This window comes from Ranitomeya variabilis, chromosome 1, assembly GCF_051348905.1.
Source record: "Ranitomeya variabilis isolate aRanVar5 chromosome 1, aRanVar5.hap1, whole genome shotgun sequence".
Lineage (NCBI taxonomy): Eukaryota > Metazoa > Chordata > Amphibia > Anura > Dendrobatidae > Ranitomeya > Ranitomeya variabilis.
Window position 1 is genome coordinate 387,534,416 of NC_135232.1, and position 23,968 is coordinate 387,558,383.

The following is a 23,968-nucleotide window of genomic DNA, read 5'->3' on the forward strand; positions in this document are numbered from 1 at the left end:
CTCCCTCCTTGCCAGGACTGCCTTTTCATGCATGCACTGCGTGCAAACTACCAGGCTGCGATCTGGAGGAGAAGTCTGCAGAGCCAGCCATGGGTTGCAAACCCAACAGACTGCGGTTGGATGATAGATAACGACGGAAAGCTTGTTGTCAAGTGGATGCAAGGGGCACCAGCACCAGAAGCTATTATACAGCTACTGTCCTGCAAGTGTGTGCGGTCATGTGAACTTCCTCAGTGTACTTGCCTCAGCAATGGCCTGAAGTGCACAGACATGTGCAGATTACAGACATGCCAGAACAAGGGTACTGAAGACGAGCCAGTAGAACAACAGTCAGATTCAGAGTCCGATGTTGAAGATATTATGGAGTAACATATATATATATATATATATATATATATATATATATATATATATATATATATATATATATATATATATATATATGCACATGACATGTTCAGTGTGTATTTACATAACTTGGATTAAATTTTGTTACAAATACTACATCTAGTCACTCCGGGTGGTACCGATATCGTCATATTTGGTTCTTGGCTCATGCTAAAATTCCTGTGGAACACCTAAAGGGTTAACAGTTTTTAAAAATGAGTTTTGAACAGCTTGAGGGGTGTAGTTTGCAAAATGGGGTAATTTATGGGTGGTTTCTGTTATGTAAGCCCCTTAAAGTGACTTCAGAAGTGACTTGGTCCTTTGAAAAGTGGGTTTTGCTGTAAATGTGAAAAATTGCGCATAAAACTATAAGCCCTATTACGTCGTAAAACAATAAGGTTTCATTTTCAAAATGATGCCAATATGAAGTAAACATGTGGGGAGTGTAAATTAATAACTATTATGGGGGGTATCAGTATTTTTGTAAAAAGCAGAGAATTTCAAAGTTAAAAAATTGCCGATTTTTCCAAAATTTCCGAATATTTAGCATTTTTTTATATAGAAAGGTAAAATATATTGACTCCCATTTAGCACTGACGTGAAGTACAATATGTCACGAGAAAACAATCTCAGAATGGCTTGGATAGGTGAAAGCGTTCCAAAGTTATTAGCCCATGAAGTGGCACAGGTCAGATTGGCTTAGGCACTTGGGTACAAATAGGCCTAGGGCTGAAGGGGTTAATAAGCTACGTATATGTAAGGGCTATCATATCAAAAAATAAACTACAGACATGCATCTACCTAAAAATACCAAAGAGAATTAGTCACTCCGCTTGGTACCGATATCGTCAAATTTGGTTCTTGGCTCATGGACTAGGAGTGAAATAAGAAGTCTGCTGAGAGTTTTTTTTTTTTTTTTTTTTGTGCTCTTAATTGGATCATTTGCCAGTCTGTCTATGCTGCAGTCTTTCTTTTTTCTCTCTCTCCTTCTAATCTTTGAATGGCTCTGTGTTCACCTGTTTATTATGGATCTTCAGAGTGTAACTGCAGGTTTGAATAATCTCACCACGAAAGTACAAAATTTGCAAGATTTTGTTGTTCATGCTCCGGTATCTGAACCGAGAATTCCTTTGCCGGAATTTTTCTCGGGGAATAGATCTGGTTTTCAGAATTTTAGAAATAATTGCAAGTTATTTTTGTCCCTGAAATCTCGTTCTGCCGGGGACCCTGCACAGCAGGTTCGGATTGTGATTTCTCTGCTCCGTGGCGACCCTCAAGACTGGGCTTTTTCATTGGCACCAGGGGATCCTGCGTTGCGCAGTGTAGATGCGTTTTTTCTGGCCTTGGGGTTGCTTTATGACGAACCTCATTTGGAACTTCAGGCAGAAAAAACTTTGATGTCCCTATCTCAGGGGCAAGATGAAGCTGAAATTTACTGCCAGAGATTCCGTAAATGGTCTGTGCTTACTCAGTGGAATGAGTGTGCCTTGGCGGCTACTTTCAGAGAGGGTCTCTCTGATGCCATTAAGGATGTTATGGTGGGGTTCCCTGTGCCTGCGGGTCTGAATGAGTCCATGACAATAGCTATTCAGATCGATAGGCGTCTGCGGGAGCGCAAACCAGTGCACCATCTGGCGGTGTCCACTGAGAAGACGCCAGAAAGTATGCAGTGTGATAGAATTCTGTCCAGAAGCGAGCGGCAGAATTTTAGACGGAAAAATGGGTTGTGTTTCTATTGTGGGGATTCTACTCATGTTATATCAGCATGCTCTAAGCGTACTAAAAAGCTTGATAAGTCTGTTTCCATTGGCACTTTACAGTCTAAGTTTATTTTGTCTGTGACCCTGATTTGCTCTTTGTCATCTATTACCACGGACGCCTATATCGACTCTGGCGCCGCTTTGAGTCTTATGGATTGGTCCTTTGCCAATCGTTGTGGGTATGATTTAGAGCCTTTGGAGACTCTTATTCCTCTGAAGGGGATTGACTCCACCCCATTGGCTAATAATAAACCACAATACTGGACACAAGTAACTATGCGTATTAATCCGGATCACCAGGAGATTATTCGTTTTCTGGTGCTGTATAATCTACATGATGATTTGGTGCTAGGATTGCCATGGCTGCAGTCTCACAACCCAGTCCTTGACTGGAGAGCTATGTCTGTGTTGAGCTGGGGATGTAAGGGGACTCATGGGGACGTACCTTTGGTTTCCATTTCATCATCTATCCCCTCTGAAATCCCTGAGTTCCTGTCTGATTATCGTGACGTCTTTGAAGAACCCAAGCTGGGTTCACTACCTCCGCACCGTGAGTGCGATTGTGCTATAGATTTAATTCCGGGTAGTAAATACCCAAAGGGTCGTTTATTTAATCTGTCTGTGCCTGAACATGCTGCTATGCGAGAATATATAAAGGAGTCCTTGGAAAAGGGACATATTCGTCCATCGTCATCTCCCTTAGGAGCCGGCTTTTTCTTTGTGTCAAAAAAAGACGGCTCTTTGAGACCATGTATTGATTATCGGCTTTTGAATAAAATCACGGTTAAATATCAATACCCATTGCCGTTGCTGACTGATTTGTTTGCTCGCATAAAGGGGGCCAAGTGGTTCTCTAAGATTGATCTCCGTGGGGCGTATAATTTGGTGCGGATCAGGCAGGGGGATGAGTGGAAAACCGCATTTAATACGCCCGAGGGCCACTTTGAGTATTTGGTGATGCCTTTTGGTCTTTCTAATGCCCCTTCAGTCTTCCAGTCCTTTATGCATGATATTTTCCGCGATTTTTTGGATAAATTTATGATAGTGTATCTGGATGATATTCTGATTTTTTCGGATGACTGGGACTCTCATGTCCAGCAAGTCAAGAGGGTTTTTCAGGTTTTGCGGTCTAATTCTCTGTGTGTCAAGGGTTCTAAGTGCGTTTTTGGGGTTCAGAGAATTTCCTTTTTGGGATATATTTTTTCTCCCTCTTCCATTGAGATGGATCCTGTCAAGGTTCAAGCTATTTGTGATTGGACGCAGCCCTCTTCTCTTAAAAGTCTTCAGAAATTTTTGGGCTTTGCCAACTTTTATCGTCGATTTATTGCTGGTTTTTCGGATGTCGTTAAGCCATTGACCGATTTGACTAGACAGGGTGCTGATGTTGCTAATTGGTCCCCTGATGCTGTGGAGGCTTTTCAGGAGCTTAAGCGCCGTTTTTCTTCTGCCCCTGTGTTGCGTCAGCCTGATGTGGCTCTTCCTTTTCAGGTTGAGGTCGACGCTTCTGAGATCGGAGCTGGGGCAGTGTTGTCGCAGAAAAGTTCTGACTGCTCCGTGATGAGGCCTTGTGCCTTCTTTTCCCGTAAATTTTCGCCCGCTGAGCGGAATTATGATGTTGGGAATCGGGAGCTTTTGGCCATGAAGTGGGCGTTTGAGGAGTGGCGCCATTGGCTTGAGGGGTCCAGACATCAGGTGGTGGTATTGACTGACCACAAAAATTTGATTTATCTTGAGACCGCCAGGCGCCTGAATCCTAGACAGGCGCGCTGGTCATTATTTTTTTCTCGGTTTAATTTTGTGGTGTCATACCTACCGGGTTCTAAGAATGTTAAGGCGGATGCCCTTTCTAGGAGTTTTGAGCCTGATTCACCCGGCAACTCTGAGCCCACAGGTATCCTTAAGGATGGAGTTATTTTGTCAGCCGTTTCTCCAGACCTGCGGCGGGCCTTGCAGGAGTTTCAGGCGGATAGACCGGATCGTTGTCCGCCTGATAGGCTGTTTGTTCCTGATGATTGGACCAGTAGAGTCATCTCTGAGGTGCATTCTTCTGCATTGGCAGGTCATCCTGGAATTTTTGGTACCAGGGATTTGGTGGCAAGATCCTTCTGGTGGCCTTCCCTGTCACGAGATGTGCGAGGCTTTGTGCAGTCTTGTGACGTTTGTGCTCGGGCCAAGCCTTGTTGTTCTCGGGCTAGTGGATTATTGTTGCCCTTGCCTATTCCTAAGAGGCCTTGGACGCACATCTCGATGGATTTTATTTCAGATCTGCCTGTTTCTCAGAAGATGTCTGTCATCTGGGTGGTGTGTGACCGTTTCTCTAAGATGGTCCATTTGGTTCCCCTGCCCAAGTTGCCTTCTTCTTCCGAGTTGGTTCCCCTGTTTTTTCAAAATGTTGTTCGTTTGCATGGTATTCCTGAGAATATCGTTTCTGACAGAGGAACCCAATTTGTGTCTAGATTTTGGCGGGCATTCTGTGCTAGGATGGGCATAGATTTGTCTTTTTCGTCTGCTTTTCACCCTCAGACTAATGGCCAGACCGAGCGGACTAATCAGACCCTGGAGACATATCTGAGGTGTTTTGTGTCTGCTGACCAGGATGATTGGGTTGCTTTTTTGCCATTGGCGGAGTTCGCCCTCAATAATCGGGCCAGCTCTGCCACCTTGGTGTCCCCGTTTTTCTGTAATTCGGGGTTCCATCCTCGATTTTCCTCCGGTCAGGTGGAGTCCTCGGATTGTCCTGGAGTGGATGCGGTGGTGGAGAGATTGCATCATATTTGGGGGCAGGTGATGGACAATTTGAAGTTGTCCCAGGAGAAGACTCAGCTTTTTGCCAACCGTTACCGTCGTGTTGGTCCTCGGCTTTGTGTTGGAGATTTGGTGTGGTTGTCTTCTCGTTTTGTCCCTATGAGGGTCTCTTCTCCTAAGTTTAAGCCTCGGTTCATCGGTCCGTATAAAATATTGGAGATTCTTAACCCTGTTTCCTTCCGTTTAGACCTCCCTGCATCCTTTTCCATTCATAACGTTTTTCATCGGTCGTTATTGCGCAGGTATGAGGTACCTGTTGTGCCTTCCGTTGAGCCTCCTGCTCCGGTGTTGGTTGAGGGTGAGTTGGAGTATGTTGTGGAGAAAATCCTAGACTCCCGTGTTTCCAGACGGAGACTCCAGTATCTGGTCAAGTGGAAGGGATACGGCCAGGAGGATAATTCTTGGGTCACTGCATCTGATGTTCATGCCTCCGATCTGGTTCGTGCCTTTCATAGGGCCCATCCTGATCGCCCTGGTGGTTCTGGTGAGGGTTCGGTGCCCCCTCCTTGAGGGGGGGGTACTGTTGTGAATTTGGATTTTGGGCTCCCCCGGTGGCCACTGGTGGAATTGAACTTGTGTCATCATCTTTCCTGTTCACCTGTTCTCATCAGATCTGGGTGTCGCTATATAATCTGGCTTCTCTGTTAGTTGCTTGCCGGTCAACAATGTTATCAGAAGCCTCTCTGTGCTTGTTCCTGCTCCCAGACATCTACTAGATAAGTTGGACTTTCGTCCATGTTTGTTTTTGCTTTTTGGTTCCAGTTCACAGCTGCAGTTTCGTTACTGTGTCTGGAAAGCTCTTGTTGATCAGGAATTGCCACTCTGGTATTATGAGTTAATGCCAGAGTCCTAAAGTAATTTCTGGATGGTGTTTTGTTAGGGTTTTCTGCTGACCATGAAAGTGTTCTTTCTGTCTTCTGCTATCTAGAAAGCGGACCTCAAATTTGCTAAAACTATTTTCCTGCTGTGTTTGTTATTTCATCTAAAATCACCGCCAATATATGTGGGGGGCCTCTGTCTCCTTTTTGGGCATTTCTCTAGAGGTGAGCCAGGTCTTATATTTCCCTCTGCTAGCATTATTTAGTTCTCCGGCCGGCGCTGGGCATATAGGGATAAAAAGTAGGACATGCTACCTGGCTACTTCTAGTTGTGCGGTAGGTTTAGTTCATGGTCAGTACAGTTCCCATCTTCCAAGAGCTTGTTCCTATATAGGCTTATGCTATGTTCTCTAGCCATGGAGATCATGACAGGCTGGCTAGGGAATTTGAACTCAGCTTCCCAAAGATATGATAAACGACAATTAATTTATGTTTTACGTGGAGGGATCACTTTTTCACACGGGGCCCTGTAAGTTTGGATTTCTTTTTCCTTTGATAATAATGAATTTCATTTATGAATTGCATTTTGTGTTTACTTGTGTTATCTTTATCTAATATTTAAATTTGTTTGGTGATCTGAAACATTTAAGTGTGACAAATATGCAAAAGAGTAGGGTATTTGTATTTCAGGGTCAGAAAAATGAAGAAGAGAGAATTTTAAATAACATCAATATTTGTTGTGACCACACTTGGCTTCCAAAACAGCTTCAATCCCTCTAGGTACACAAACACACTGTTTTAAAAAAAAACTCTGCAGGAAAGTTGTTCCAAACATCTTGTAGAACCAACCACAGATCTTCCGTGGAAGTTGTTTTTTGTAGCTCCTTCATAAAATCCCTAATAGACTCGATGATGTTTGGATCAGGACTCTGTGGGGGTAATATAATCACTTCCAGGAGTCCTTATTCTTCTTTACATTGAATATAGTTCTTAATTATATTAGGGCCATTGAATTAACTTGGAGCCAATCAAATACCTGAGGGCACTGCGTAATGAATAATTATTCTACTGTATTTCTAAGCAATGATAACACCTTAAATCCTGACTAAATCTCAAAATTTAATTTGTTGAAATGTAGCTTCAAACCTTACAAGGAATATCCACCATAATTCACTGTTGCCTGCAGACACTTATTATTGTACAACTCTCCAGCCTTTCAATGAGCAACTGCATTTTGTTACAACGTTATGGTTTTAACCTCAGTTCTTACATGAAAAATCACATTTTTCCAGACTGCTCTGAACAGTAGACGCGTGTAGCTGGATCTCACTGGTTGCTGCCTGTTCTGAGCTGATGGCACTGATGGAAATCTTTTTTATTTAGAATTGAAGTAAGCATGATGTGTCTTTCATCTGCTACATTAAGTTTCCTTGGTCGACCACTGCGTCTGTGGTCCTCAAGATTTGATTTCTTGGTATCCTCAATGTTAAGAAAACAAGATACAAAAATAATCTGATTGGCTCCAAATTTATTCTGAAGTAGGACAACAACCCCAAACATACAGTCAATGCCTTTAAAAACTATACTCAGCATAAAAAAGGAGAAAGGAATCCTGCAAGTGTTAATATGATCCCACAGAGTCCTGTTGTCAACATTATTGAAGTTTGTGATTACATGAAGATATGATTTGCACAAGCCGACATCCATAAAAGATATGCGGATAGTTTTCCAAGATGTTTGGAACAACCTCCCTGCCGAATACTTTCAAAAACTGTACATACAGTACAAGTACCTAGAAGAATTGATAATTTTATTTACATTTAAATATTGATTTTAATTAGATTTCTCTTATGTTCAGCAACTTTTACATTTTATTAATTGATAACAAACTATTGACATTTCAATTTTTTAAAGCATCCTTATCTTGCAGCATTCATTCCACATCTACATAAAACTTTTGCACAGCACTGTATGTATGTAATATATTTAATTTTAGACTTTTTTTTAGTTTTGACATGCAGTTATTTTCAAGAATTAGCATCCTAGTATTACAATGGTATATTGGGTATGGGTAAGGCCATTTTTTTACTCAATAGGCTGGTAAATATGTGAGCAAATACAATTTATTTTCATTATTTTCTGTCATGTTTATTATATTATCAAAAGTGTATGGAGTAAATTGATACAATAGAAGGTTACAGTGAAATGAAAAATTATTCACATCCCCTTTGTGATGTCTCCTATTGTGATATAATTATGGTAACTGTTTATAATCTTTAAAATAAGATGTAAGAAATAAGACTTTTTTTAATTATTTTTACTGCTTAATAATTACTGATTGAGGGGCTACTCTATTCTTAGGCTACGTTCACATTTGCGTTGTGCGCCGCAGCGTCGGCGCCGCAGCGCACAACGCAAACAAAAACGCAGCAAAACGCATGTACAACGCTGCGTTTTGCGCCGCATGCGTCGTTTTTTTCATTGAATTTGGACGCAGCAAAAATGCAACTTGCTGCGTCCTCTGCGCACCGACGCGGGCGCCGCAGCGACGCATGCGGCGCAAAACGCAAGTGCGCCGCATGTCCATGCGCCCCCATGTTAAATATAGGGGCGCATGACGCATGCGGCGCCGCTGCGGCGCCCGACGCTGCGGCGCTGGCCGCAAATGTGAACGTAGCCTTATTATAGCTTATCAATATGAGGTCAGTGAACTCTAGGCACTAAATGCTTAGCTAATTGCTTACCAGACTCACCTTTGTACTGAGTTTTATAGCCCCATCTTCTTTAACCCCTTCATGACCTTGCGATTTTCCTTTTTTTTTTTCGTTTTTGTTTTTTCCTTCCAAGAGCCATAATTTTTATATTTTTCCATCATTATAGGCATATGAGGTTTTTACAGGACGAGCTCTACTTTTGAATGACATCATTCATGTTATCATGCGAGGCACTGGAAAGCTGGCAAAAATTCAAAGTGCGTTGAAATAGCAAAAAAAGTGCAATTCCACAATTGTTTTCAGTTTTTTTTAATTTACCATGTTCACTATATAGTAAAACTGAATAGCAAAATGATTCTTCAGGTAAGTATGAGTATGAAGATACCAAACATGTATAGTTTTTAATTTATTTAATGAAAAAAAAATTCGGAAATTTGTGAAAAAATTATTTTTTGCCTGTGTGGCCATTTTCCAAGACCTGTGACGCTTTCATTTTTGGCATATGGGGCTGTATGAGGGCTTATATTTTGCCCCTTGAGCTGATATTTTTATTGATACCATTATCGGGTAGCTACGACGCTTTGATTGCATTTTTATTGCATTTTATTGCAATGTTGCAGCGGCCAAAAAGCACATTTTTTTTTTCTCGCTATGCCATTCACCAATCCGATTAATTTATTTTATATTTTGATAGATTGAACTTTTATGAACACAGTGACACCAAATATGTGTGTTTTCTTTTTGTTTTAAATTGTTTTATTTTTAATGGGGCAAAACGGGGTGATTTGAACTTTTTAACTTTTTTCAACTTTTTTCACAATTTTAAAAACTTTTTTTAATTTTTTTTTTGTGTATTTAATGGTCCACTTAGGGGACTTGATGTTGCGATCATCGGATGGCATAGCAGAAATCACAATCTCTTCTAAACACCAGCCACAGGCATGTGTTCACAGGAGGATCACGATGAAAGGCACTGGGGTCATCCACAGAGCCCTGACTGTCATGACAACACATCAGTGCCCTGTGATCATGTCACGGACACGGCAATGGAAGCGTTGAATAATGTGCGTCTCTGATGGGCGTATTAAATGCCTCTGTCAGAGATTGACAGCACCAGATAACAGGGTAACAGGTGCGGGCAGAGCTCCGATCCTCCGATGGATATTAGAGGCACATGATGGCTGATTAAATCAGCCATCATGTATGGGGAAATATGCGGGCTTGGAGTGTGAGCTTGCATCAAAGGCAGGGACATGACTTCTGACCTACAAGTGCGTCAAAGGTCATGAAAGGGTTAATTAATTTGGGTTAGTTGAAGTACCTGCTACATTGTACCCATTTTCAATCCTTAGATATTCCTGGGCAGGAAATAAAAGCTGGGGACTATTTTTCACTGTGCATGAAAAAAGAAATATGCTTCTGGGATTGTTTCATAAACTGGAGAAGATTATGCAGATTACTGTAATTATTCAATTACTTTAATTTTGTTTTGAAATTATCATCATTTACAGTGATTCATGCCTTTGTATTGGTATTCTAACCTGTATTCATGTATCACTTATAATCTCAATGGTTTATTATAGTTTTCATAAAAGAATGTGTCTTTATTAAATGCATGTGATTTTTGGATAACTTGTTCAGAAAAAAAAATGAAGTCGGCAACTCTGACTGCACCTCAGTTGCTTTAGGGGGACGCAACGATTGGACTGTAACAGGATGTGACATTTCCCGTGGCACCATCTAAGGCTACCTTTGTTCCAAACTGCGGAAATTGGAAAGTTTTCTAAGTAAAACCTAAAATATTTGTGTAATTCCATCAAATAGTGTCTTAAAAGAAGTTTAATACAAGTGCATCTTTGTTCTGAATGTTTAGCCTTACTTTTTATTGTAAGATCCATCAGCTCGAGAAAAGGTAATAAGGCTTGAGTCAATTATAGTGCTAGAAAATGATCTTCATTAGACCAACTGTTCAGTACCTGAGAATGCCAGTGGGTGTCTCGACTCATAATGAGTGACTAAATTTCATCAGTTTTTGGCAGATTACACTCAGTCTCTCTCTGGAATCATCTTCTGTGCCATATTTTTTCTAGTTTTATTCTATCTTACCCATTAATTATGTTTCAAAAGTTGTTAAATATTGGACTAGTTCAGTGTTACTCCAAATAAGATTTTAAGACAATTCTGTCCCATCAGTCTGTTTTCATCAGATAGTGCCAACATATTCTGAAGCACTGTACAAATCAGACAGGACATAGTAACAGCCTACATAAGTTAGCAAATTAAAGGCCCTGTTCGTAAGTGCTTAGTATGTATAGAGGAATATGGCTCAAATGGTAAAAATGTTTGTTTTATGCATTAATCTTATAAAAAATGGAAAGTATATGTAATGTGAACTTGCATCAGCTAGTCATCAGCCAACAGGGGTGGGCTGGGCCAGGAGGCAGAGAGTCAAATGAATAGAGGAGGAGACTAGCTCACCTGTTCTGTAATGTGAAAATCGCTGAAGCAAGGAACCACATCAATGCCGACTTGAACAGTTACAAAAATTCACAATTGGCCCAGTTTCCAGTTTGAGGAAATCAATAGTTAAAACAAGTGATTATTTATTGGGATTAAACCATGGTGATGCAGTTCAGAAAACAAAACCAACACATTTCAAATGTAGTAATATGTTAAGACTAAAGGGATGGTCGGGCACCTAAAATGTATTTTCTATCTTTTCTTGCACACTAACAACTAACAGGAGGCTGTGGCTGCTCTCACACTCTGCAGTGTCCACCGTCACTCCTGAAACAGGACATCACCAAGGGGCAGTGCTGTAGACACATATTAGATTCTTGCACTGCTGCCAACTCTGAAGATGTCCTGGATCCTGGTTAATGGACACTGTGGGAGAGGTGAGTGCAGCGCCCACACTATGTTTCTATGCCGCATTGCTTCTAATTGTGAAAGATGTCAGTTCAGGGCAGAGACAGAAGCAGTGTGTGAAACCAGCACTGTCCTACAGCTTCTAGCTCTGCCCTCAAATGAATGGTCATCAGGGGGCGGTGCTGGTGTCATTCACTGCTTCTATCATGATAATTCGTTTGAGGGCAGTGCTAGAAGCAGTGAGTGACACCAACCGCTCCCCCTGATGATAATTCATTTGATGGCAGTACTAGAGACTCTGGAGCAGTGCCGGTTTCACACACTGCTTCTATCTCCACCACCTGACCACATATTCTGTCACAGAAGTTATGGTGGCAGCGGAGACAGACGGAGAGCCGGTGCTGCACTCACCTTCCCCACAGTCTCCCTCACCCAGGATTCAGGGTATCTTCAGAGGGGGCAGCAATGCAAGACACTAGTAATAACTGCAGCTCTTCCCCATGTGATGTCCTGCATCAGGAAGGGCGATGAACAATGCAGGGAGAGAGTACAGCCCCAGCCTCTTGTGATGTCATTTTTCAGACATCTCGCAAATGAAACATCACAGGAAGTACAGTAAAAAAAAAACACATTCAGGGATTAACTAGATAGGGAAAAGTGTAAAGCATAAGGTAATAAAGCAAGTTAAAAAAGTAGTTAGGGTGTAAGGATAGATAGTTAGAAACTACATGATAGGTGCCGGACCACCCCTTTAAGAACATTATTACATTTGACATGCATTAGTTTTCCTTTGTGCACTATATAACCATGTTTTAAAACTGTGTAAATTAATCAGTCAGGCAGTTCTGGTAGCTGGAAACTTATTTTTTTTCTTTCTCCTTTGAGCCACTCCAGGGGTTTGTGATGAGACTGGATAATCTCCTGCAATGTACATGTCTACTATATAATTGTCTAAGGGTCACTTCCGTCTTTCTGTCTGTCCTTCTGTCTGTCCTTCTTTCTGTCACGGATATTCATTCGCTGATTGGTCGTGGCAGCCATGACAGGCAAAACAGCCATGACCAATCAGCGATGGGCACAGTCCGGCAGAAAAATGGCCGCTCCTTCCTCCCTGCAGTCAGTGCCCACTCCATACTCCCCTCCAGTCTGCCCTCACACAGGGTTAATGGCAGCGGTAACGGACCGCGTTATGCCGCGGTGTAATGTACTCCGTTACCGCTGCTATTAACCCTGTGTAACCAACTTTTTACTATTCATGCTGCCTATGCAGCATGAATAGTAAAACGATCTAATGTTAAAAATAATAATAATAAAAAAAAATCGTTATATACTCACCGTCCGTCGGCCCCCGGATCGACAACAGACCTTTCCCGATCGCGACGCTCCGGTAACCGTCCATGCTGCGAGCTCGCGAGATGATGACGTAGCGGTCTCGCGAGACCGCTACGTCATCATCTCTCGAGACCGCAATGCACTCTTGAGACCGGAGCGCACGAGCAGCGTCGGTAACCGCTTCGCTTGGATCCGGAGGCTCTGGAGGGTGAGTATATAACTATTTTTTATTTTATTTATTTTTTTTAACAGGGATATGATGCCCACATTGCTATATACTACATGGGCTGGGCAATATACTACATGGGCTGGGCAATATAGTACGGGGCTGGGCAATATACCACATGGGCTGTGCTATATACTACGTGGCTGGGCAATATACTACATGGGCTGGGCAATATACTACGTGCCTGGGCAATATACTACGTGGGCTGTGCTATATACTACGTGACTGGGCAATATAATACATGGGCTGGGCAATATACTACATGGCTGGGCAATATACTATGTGTCTGGGCAATATACTACATGGGCTGTGCTATATACTACGTGGGCTGTGCAATATACTACATGGCTGGGCAATATACTATGTGGCTTGGCAATATACTACATGGGCTGTGCTATATACTACGTGGCTGGGCAATATACTACATGGGCTGTGCTATATACTACGTGGCTGGGCAATATACTACATGGGCTGGGCAATATACTACGTGGCTGGGCAATATACTATATGGGCTGTGCTATATACTACGTGGCTGGGCTATATACTACATGCGCTGGGCAATATACTACGTGGCTGTACAATATACTACATGGGCTGGGCACTATACTACGTGACTATACAACATGGGCTGCGCAATATACATTGTGGGCTGCGCAATATACAACATGGGCTGCGCAATATACTACGTGGGCTGCGCAATATACAACATGGGCTGCGCAATGTACTACGTGGGCTGCGCAATGTACTACGTGGGCTGCGCAATGTACAACGTGGGCTGCGCAATGTACAACGTGGGCTGCGCAATATACTACGTGTGCTGCGCAATATACTAAGTGGGCTGTGCAATATACTACGTGGGCTGCGCAATATACTACGTGGGCTGCGCAATATACTACGTGGGCTGCGCAATGTACACCATCTAGTATAGTATAAACTGACACAGAGTCCACAAGCTGATAATAATAATAATAATAATCTTTATTTATATAGCACCAACATATTCCGCAGCGCTTTACAGTTTAACAGTTTCAAACACAACAGTCATAGGTAACAACGTTACAATACAGTAATAAAGCAAAATAAGACAAAATAAGACGACCCTGCTCGTGAGAGCTTACAATCTACAATGAGGTGGGGAGATACAAAGTACAGGTGTGTATTTACAATGATGTATTTACAATGATGGTCCAGCCATCTTCAGGGGGTGGGGGGTAGATGGAGATAGTGAATGGGCTACACACACAAACATAAAATGACTTTGATTAGGGAACGTGATAGGCCGCTCTGAACAAATGTGTTTTGAGCGAGTGCCTAAAACTATGCAAGTTGTGGATGGTCCTAATATCTTGGGGTAGAGCATTCCAGAGGATTGGCGCAGCACGGGAGAAGTCTTGGAGTCGGGAGTGGGAGGTACGGATTAGGACAGAGGTTAGTCGAAAGTCGATGGCAGAGCGCAGTGGTCGGTTAGGCCGATATACAGAAATGAGGGAGGAGATGTAAGGGGGTGCCGCAATGTGGAGAGCTTTGTGGGTGAGGACAAGTACTTTGAATTGTATCCTGTAATGAAGGGGCAGCCAGTGTAACGACTGGCGAAGAGCGGACGCATCCGAGTAACGTTTAGCCAGATGGACGACCCTAGCTGCCGCATTAAGGATAGACTGGAGAGGGGAAAGTCACGTGAGGGGGAGGCCAATTAATAGAGCATTGCAGTAGTCCAGGCGGGAGTGGATTAGGGTGACAGTGAGAGTTTTTGTTGTCTCCATGGTGAGCTGATGGTTCTCTGCTCCTGGGAAACTACTATTGGAGGAGCAATTGTTTGGTCAGGAGCTGTGCACTAGACCCTGCTCTGGTTAGTCAGGAGTTTGCCTATTTAGTTAACAGACAGCCTAGGATCTATTTTGTATCCTATTAATTTTGTTTTTGCTGTTTTACGGAATGAATAAAACTGGTTGCGGACAGTTGTATCAAACCTGCCTGATGTGAACTGTGCTTCAAAGTGCCTGAAGCGCCTGTCTAGACCAGGAGATGCCGATTCCGTGGTGTAATTCATTATTTTTGTCACAATATGTATGTGGAACTGCAGGAGCAGTCACAATCGGAAGAGGGCCCTTGGGAGAAAATAATATAGGGCCCGATGCAGTTCGATAGCTCATCATTATACGCAATTACTCCTGCTTTAGAGGTTGAAGGGGGCCTTTAGCTCATTGGCCCCTGTACAGCTGCACAGGTTGCACAAATGATATATTTGCCCCTGTGGAATTGTATGCATATGTGTTTGTATGAACAGGTAAACAGAGTTACAATCCTGTGCATTCCTATGTGCAGTAAAAGCATAGGGACTAGTGATGAGCGAGTGTACTCGTTGCTCGGGTTTTCCTGAGCATGCTCGGGTGGTCTCCAAGTATTTGTGACTGCTCAGAGATTTAGTTTTTGCTGACACAGCTGCATGATTTGCAGCTACTAGACAGCTTGATTACATGTGGGGATTCCCTAGCAACCAGGCAACCCCCATATGTACTCAGGCTGGCTAGCAGCCTTAAATCATGTAGCTGCGTCAACAAAAACTAAATCTCCGAGCACTAACAAATACTCGGAGACCACCCGAGCGTGCTCAGGAAAACCTAAGCAACGAGTACACTCGCTCATCACTAATAAGGACCCCATTCATTTATATGGAGTCTGTCTGCTTTCTCTTTGTTGATTAAGGCAAACGCCACTTTCAGAGGATCCTGCTTCATTAAATGGACTCTGTCAGCTCAAATTGGCGGGATATTAAAATGATTTCTTACCGGTCAGATGGGCAGCGTATCCTCTTTATTTCTCCACCCCGTCCGTCCCTGTTTTCCGCATTATTTTCGGGAATAAGAGTATGTGAGCACCATAGTTGGCATGTGCGCCATGCAGTCTTCGGTGGTGCATGCCCAGTATGCTTTGCCCTACTACGAGCAAAGCCGAAAAGCATTACTGCGTATGCGCCCGCGCACTATGTCCCGGAAGTATTTCACTGTGTTCCGGGACATAGTGTGCGGGCGCATGAGCAGTAATGCTTTTCGGCTTTGCCCGCAGTAGGGCAAAGCATACTGCGCGTGCACCACCGAAGACTGCATGGCGCACGTGCCAACTATGGCGCTCGCATATTCTTATTCCCGAAAATAATGTGGAAAACAGGCACGGACGGGGTGGAGAAATAAAGAGGATACGCTACCCATCTGACCGGTAAGAAATCATTTTAATATCCCGCCAATTTGAGCTGACAGATTCCCTTTAAGTCATTACAAAGCCATATTTCTAGCACAGATCATAAAGGGGGTTAAACCGCCGAAATGAGAGACTATATTCCAGTCTTTATTGTTTTAATTGAGAAAATCTGTATTAATGACAGAAAAGTGTTTTATTCACCCTTTATGCCCAGCATTATATATTAAAGGCTCTCAGGAATTTGATGGACAAATACACTTGGAACTTCAGAAATTGGCAACATCAGAGTATTTTACTGAAATATTTAATTTACTGTTTACTACTTGATAAGAAATGTTACCACCCGCAGGATAGGCAATAACTTGTTGATTGCTGGGGTCAGACCACTCTGAACTGTACCGATTGGTAGAACGGGAACTTTTATCCCAGAATGGAGTGGCAGTGGGCATGCTCAACCTGTGCTCGATTTATTCTCTAAGAAGCTGCCAAGCCCATTGAGAATTAATGGAGCAGTAGTCGGGCATCTGCCCAGCTTGGCTGCCTTATAACAGGGATATATAAATTCCCTGATCCAACAATCGGTGCGGGTTCCAGTCACTGACAACCACTGACAACCATCTTGTTTTAACAGATAACCCCTTTAAGAAAAAAAAACTAAAAGCTCTTCTGTCTGCTGGTAGAAGTTAATCCAGCAGACTTCTTGGAGTTCATCACCTTCAGCCTCACAGATTGAACCCCATCAATATTGATACTTGCAGTACATTGACGGCATCGAGTTTCCCATCTGTTTGCCTGTAAACACACTGGATTCATTCTTCGCACATTAACAATATCTCTTGTGTGTTCAGATTCCTCCTTGCTTTAGCACACTGTGTCTTTTGAAGAATTTGCTTTTAGAGCTAAGCTTTCAGAGGCCAGTACACCTTATCACACTTTCACATTCTGTACAAAAAAAGAGAAAAAAAGGGGGAAAAAAACCTGCCAGGGCTTGTGCCAGTTAAATCCAAGCTCTCAAGGGATTTGTTATTCTTTTGGCGTCAGATTAGATGTTCAAATCATGCAATGTATTTGGGGGCTGCCATGAATGTCTCTGGAACTTTTAATGAGGCTAATCCCACAGCAGTACATTCCAAATAGCTAATGGGCTCAGGTTCAGCGCCTAGTCTACCTTCAGAGAAGAGTGGCTTGTGCAGTGGGCGGTCATGATGCATGAATATGCTATTAGAGTAATGGCCAGCAGCAAAGACCAAAGACAACACACACTTTAGAGGAACGACTGACTGCCTTTGGTGAGGAACTTGCTTGAAACTCAGGTAAACAATCTATACTGTTTTGCAGAGAAAACAAGAGCAAATGATGGATGAGAGGATAGATAGATAGATAGATAGATAGATAGATAGTATCAATTATGGAAGCCACTACTAGTTATTTCTTAGAGCTTTGCACTCTGTAAAACAGAGAAACTTGCTTAAAACTCAGGTAAACAATCTACATTCATTTTTATTTGGTTGTGAAAACGAAGATGGATGGATCAACAGATATATAGATAGCTATTAGATGATAAATAGATAGATATATAGATAGATATTAGATGATAGATAGATATTAGATGAAAGATGATAGATAGATAGATAGATAGATAGATAGATAGATAGATAATAGGTAGATAGATAGAAAGGTAGATAGAGAGTACCAGTTATAAAAGCCACTAATAGTTATTTTTCAGAGCTTTTCACTCTGTAAAAACCTAATGGACTGTGTTTAGGACAGAAAGCATCAGTGCACATTGAGCCCTTAGAAAAATATAAATTTGCTCCAGAACCTTGACAATATGATTGATGTTGTCATAATGGGGGGAGGGGGTTAAAAATGCACATAGGCTTTGTAACTTCTAACCTCTTTAGACTTAGTGTAAATTTGGTCGCTTAAATGTTTCACTTAAAAAAAAAAAATCTAAATTGAGGCAAGCTACAGGAAATGCCAGCAAATGGGCATATTGATTATTGCTGCCCCAATCAACGTGAATGATATTTAAGTTGTTAATTGAGAACATAATGAAAATGAGACAACTGGAAAGTAATGTTAAGTGTCTCATGATTGATATTTTTTACCTAGACAGTTAAATATTGTCATTCATGTAACCAACGTCCTTATGTGAAATATTTTCATACAGAAAGTTTTGTTTTTCTATAAATAATAGAAGATGAATAAAATAAAGCACAGAACATAAATTTTCAAAAAACATATATTTATAAAACCTTTTACATCTAGGAATTCAATAGTCTATTTGAACTGATGGTTTTGGGTATACTGAGATAGCTGTAAGATTACCTTTTGGAGATGGTCACATATTTTAGAGAAATTAATCTATTTCAAGGTACTTAGACCAGAAAAGGACTAGAAAGTCATATTTAGACCACTTACTGCAGTTGGGAAAAATATGATATAGATACATATAGCCAAGAGAAAGGGTTTTTACTAACTTAAGAAAGGTCAAATTAAAATCAATTTCATTTTTATGGTCCAATTTTAACTGAATTCTATGATGGACCTGGTGTTCAGCAAAGATTAAAGCATTTCATGATTCATTACTTTTAACCTTTAAAGAAAAAATAAATGACAGCATTTGTCGTACAATCCATTTTATAACGTTCCATGTGAAATTCCACAATGGCTTTCCGTAGACAACTTCTCTACAAAGAGTGTCAATCAGTTATTGGAGTCAATGGGACTAGAGTTAAGTGAAAATTTTGGCACGAATAGGGTACAAAAATGGCAAATTCGGATTCGTCGATCGTTTCTGAACATATTCGCTCAACTCTCATCATAATACATATTATACCATGATATAGAGTGTACAAAAGTAGTTGGAAATGCCTATGTTTGGCCTTATTAGGTGCGAGAGATTCATTTTCTATCCCTACACTAGGCCAGAGACTGAGCCAGTCAACAGTGGCATGGATTTTATCTTACAACTAACCTTGGAATAATGTAACAATACACAGTAGTTGTTCGTAAATGTTAGAATGACATTGAAAACAGTGAAACAGTGGCAATTAATTACATAACATAATAAACAGGTACAACTACAACATCTGTCTGTAGAAATAAAGTTCTCTGTACACATCTATTCCAGAAATAGCAGCAATCCGGTGGCAGAGGACAAAACAGACTCTTCACCTTCCAAAACCTGACCCCTTGTGTCTTTTACTGTATCCAGCTGACTCTATTAGGAATGCGTTTTTTGCACAATAGTACCGATAGACCCCAGAACTTTATCAAGTTGGAAGGGTTTTGTCCATTCAGACATATTACTGGAGAAACCTTGTTTCCTCCTACCTAAGAGAAGTTTGGTATAAGGGAAAAAGTAGATAAAGATGATACTGTGAAATATTTTCAATATTTCATAGAATTTCATATTTGGAGAAGAGGTTTGAGCAGCACACCATGCTGTCCAAGTGCACTTCACATGGTGGCTCATGGTCCATTTGAGCCACGAAAAAGTGCAGAAGAAAAAGAGGAAACAGCACTTCCACCATAATAAAAAGTATTTGTAGACAAATCTACCCAATGTGTGATATTTCAGCTTATATCTCAGCCTTTCTCAAGCTTGGAAAATGTTGGGATATAGGCTGGTACGTCACATAATGGACTGATTTGACTACAAATTCATGTCGTTAAGGTAGAAGTGTTGCTCCTCTTTTTCTTCTACAATTCAACATTTGTGGCAACAAACTGTTTTTCATTTTTACACAATGCAATCTCAGAACGAAGCCTGGTAGGCAAAACACGCGTTGGGGTGCAGTACAGCACGATTCAACAGGGAGTCATTGCACTTTTTATAGGAACTATGGCCGCAGGTACTATATGGGCTATTTAGCCACCATATTATCCTTACTTAACCTGTTAGCTCTCTCTCTCTTTGTCTATAGACACTACTATTATTCTTAACCATTGATTAGCTAAACAGGCTGGCACAATAGGTCTAATGACTATATATCTGGTCTATGGGTGAGTGTATGATTTATCTATTCTATGCATGGTTACTGTTTAATCCATGCATTTTTATTATGCTTTATGCTTGACTTCACCAGACTGGCTATTGTTTGCTACATGGTCTCAATGATATATACTTATGTATCTTTAGGTTCCCTATAGTATAGTTCCTATTTAGGACTTTGAAAATGGTAGACATTCTTGCTTAAACCCTACTGTCATAGATTTTATTGTCTCTGTTTGTCCTTTTGTTTCTCACACCTTTTTTGTTATACTATTTTTCTATAATTCACATTTGTTGATAGAAGCTTAATAAAGTTTGATATTGTCATAATTTTTTGCTTCTTTGGGTGATTTATATAGTCTACATGTTACAGAGAATTTATGGTTATCTTTTTCTATTATGCATTGTAATATGACTATATTTCTATAGGTTAAATATTCTAAACACTTTTTGATGTTTACGAAGTTGCATTTCCATATAGGAGATTTATATAGGTTGTTTTAATATCAGAAAAATGAGTAACAGCAGAACACTATGTTATTATTACTTCATTTAAGTATGTATGTAACCAATATAAAAAGTAACTGCCCCTTCAAGATAGCAGTTTGCAGCTGAATGAATTCCTATCATGGATACCAGTGCAGAAGAATTGTAGGCAAGCCTTCTTCATGTGTTCTGTATGTGCCCTCGCGTTCCCTTTCTGTAACATGACATTATGCATAGAAAACAATTTGATGCAACAAATATAGAAAAACAATGGGAATGGACTTATTTTATCCTTTTTGTACCTTGTGTGAAATAATTCTTATGTCCTGTAAACCCAGTTTTCTCAGCTCCCTGGAATTAGTTTTCTACAGCATAAACCAAATAAATTGTAATAATATTAATAAATGCCATTGCTTCGTGATACTTTTCACACATATTTTTCATAAAAAATTCATATTTTCCGTTCCTTGACTCCAATAACAAATGAACTAGAGATAAATCTCTTGTGGGAAGAATTTAATCTTTTCTTCCTTTAGGTCTACAATGCTTCAGGCAAAACAAAACCACAGTGGCAGAAAATGACACTTGTACATGTTTATTGTTAACTTCTGTTTTTATAGAGAAAGCCAAATGCTAGTGTTTTCCTGTATCAAGTTAATGCCTCCAGAGCACTTGACCTGATCTTGACTTATCTATGCAAATGCTCGCCCTGAAATCTTCTCAAGTCCATGTCAATGTATTTCCGTACAATATGTGCTCAGCATCCCAGCATAGAATTAAATGCTGTAAGGTCATATGGATGCTCATGGTATACTCTCTACCAATATTTTGTAAAGGGAATTTCATCTAAATGTATTTTTAAACAAGATTTTTTTACCAAACTGACTTCCCCTATTTTTTGTTGTTATCACAGTGTTTTGTCTGGCAGGCTGATTAATAAAGCATAGGGCACAGTCAGACGGCCATATTAAACGGACCGAGATTGGAACACAGTGCATGACTGGCTGGCGGCTCTCCTGACCCGAACCTGACAGCTGCATAAAAATATATGGTCGGGAGAGCTGCCAGCCAGTCCTATCCCGTCCCGATTTATAAGGCCTTCTGACTGCGCCCTCACTTCAAGCACTCTTCAGTGTCACATCCAGCGTTTTGTGGACTCTTTGGCAATAGAGAGCCAATGGGCCTTCCAATGCTTCAATTTTACATGCACTGTATTTTCTGGCTGTTTTTTTTACATATGCCAATACATATGAATAATGAGAATATTATGCAGTTTAAGGAAAGAAAATCCAATTATTGATAGAAGACAAGTGTTTGGTTTTTCGATAGTGTTTTTACTACTCATACACAAAGTTCAGAGTTTGAGATGCGGAAAAGACATTTTAAAAGAAGAGTCTGAAAATGGCAGGACCCCAATGACCTTAGTTGGCCCCATTTCTTTCCATGAACCTAGTGTTGACTGCTCTCCTGAAGGCTATAGCAATCAGTGGAGTTGTGTTCAGCACGTCTTTAGATACTAGTCGGTCTCACGCCTTCAGAACAAGGCATGATTGAAGATGTGACCAACCAATATTCCTATAGGCAAAAAGTACCTAGCTAAGTATCACAAATTAAATCAAAAAGGAAATGGTGCTACAAAATATATCACAAATATACCAACTTTAATAAATATAAAATATGATGGATTTAGTTAAAAAACAGAGTAGCTCAATGGTGGGCTAACAACAAACCTCCCAAGCCTATGAACTGTATATAGTATGCCAACATATCTACTGCAGTACTTTCCCTAATGGTTAACATATACATCAGACAAAAGAATATATATGATTGAAATTGGGGCAAAAGTTTCATCACACCTTACTGACAAATATATTTTTTTCAAAAATAAGCAATTAACTAACATGAATAATTTACGGTACTTAGATCACCTATATAACCGTCATGGGGTCTGATATTGCTATATTTAATAAAAATATGGGTATCTGGTATTACAAGGAAATCTGTCTGTGTCAACTGTTAAGTGCTTCTATTAGTCGGAGGTACTTACTCGATTGATGTGTTTGAAAAAAAAATGAGTTCATGTATCGTCGGCTTTAAAGCGAGCGCATTCTTGTGTTGATCAATGACTGTGTATTCAAGATGATTGCTACATTTGTTTTCTGGTTTCTGAACATTATTTAATATTGATTTTGTAACCTTTTCTGTTCTTTGTTCATTTATTCAGGCCCAGAAATCATGGATCGAACGAGTCTTTCACAAGAGAGAGTGCGTCCACATCATACCCAGCACCAAAGACCCCCATAGGTACGGATTGTTCTACCCAAATAGGGTGAGAGCAGTCACAATCAGTGTGATGACAGTTGTTATTCTGGATAAATTAATGGCAGTTATCTATTCAGTAAAAAAGTAGAAAGCATTGGATGTTTTTTTTTTTCTTTTGTGATAGGAAAACCTATTTCAGCACTTTCTATGTTCGAAATGTTGTGCCATTCACAGGACGTTATACACAGCGTTACGTCTTTATTCTCCAGGTCATAGCAGTTACTATAATATCATATAATACCGCATTTTATTTTTTAAAATAAAATGGATACGAAGGCTCCAACACGCAATATACATTACAGTGCTACGAAGTGCTCCTTGTACCCCAGCACCCATGCAATATCCAATTTGTGGTACAAAAACACTGATTGCAAACTTGTTTTCGAGCCCTTGGTGACTGACTACACAATCTACCCCTCCTCCATTCTCCCTGGTAGCAAATGTACTTTTTTTTAATATTTGAGCAGTGATTCAGACATGTGTAACCATTTAAAATGAAGCAAACGCTTAAAGTTCCTTCTTAGAATTAGAGTCCCAAGCCAAAAACATTTCCGTATCCTCAGTAAAAGTCTATCATTTGGAGTCCCTGATTGTTTTCCCTTTGTTCTGAAATCACGTCTCAAGACATAGAAACATTTTGACCTGAGTGTAAAGGTGACGGATTTGATGCATTTATTTCCTTATTCCCAGCAGATGGAAATTAAATGTAATAGCTCGTCCAGTGTTTCAGCTCAACATACTGTAGAGCAGAGGTGTCAAACTGCATTCCTCGAGGGCCGCCAACAGGTCATGTTTTCAGGATTTCCTTGTATTGCACAGGTGATAATTTAATCACCTGCACAGAATGATTCCAGCACCTTGTGGAATGCTAAGGAAATCCTGAAAACATGACCTGTTGGCGGCCCTCGAGGAATGCAGTTTGACACCTCTGCTGTAGAGAACTTAACCCAGCAAGTTCGCTGTCCTGGAAGCCCAGATCTTGTGTAGGATGTATAATATGTTGTCATACGCAATCACCATATTGTTTCCTTTATGCTGTAGGTGTTGTTGTG

At 40.8% G+C, this 23,968-nt stretch overlaps 1 protein-coding gene across 7 annotated transcripts in view; it reads left to right on the forward strand.

Annotated features, from left to right (window-relative positions):
• TRPM3 (transient receptor potential cation channel subfamily M member 3) overlaps positions 1 to 23,968 on the forward strand; it is a 1,089,849-nt gene that overhangs the window by 702,185 nt on the left and 363,696 nt on the right. For 5 of the 7 annotated variants that reach the window (XM_077249054.1, XM_077249055.1, XM_077249056.1 and 2 more), the window contains exons 2-3: positions 22,819 to 22,898; positions 23,958 to 23,968. The exon at positions 23,958 to 23,968 is cut by the window's right edge and continues 194 nt beyond it. In XM_077249054.1, coding sequence (XP_077105169.1) covers positions 22,819 to 22,898; positions 23,958 to 23,968 — 91 coding nt within the window. Of the gene's footprint in view, positions 1 to 17,203; positions 17,422 to 22,818; positions 22,899 to 23,957 lie in introns of those variants that run through there. The other 2 variants (XM_077249059.1, XM_077249060.1) reach the window with 1 other exon arrangement.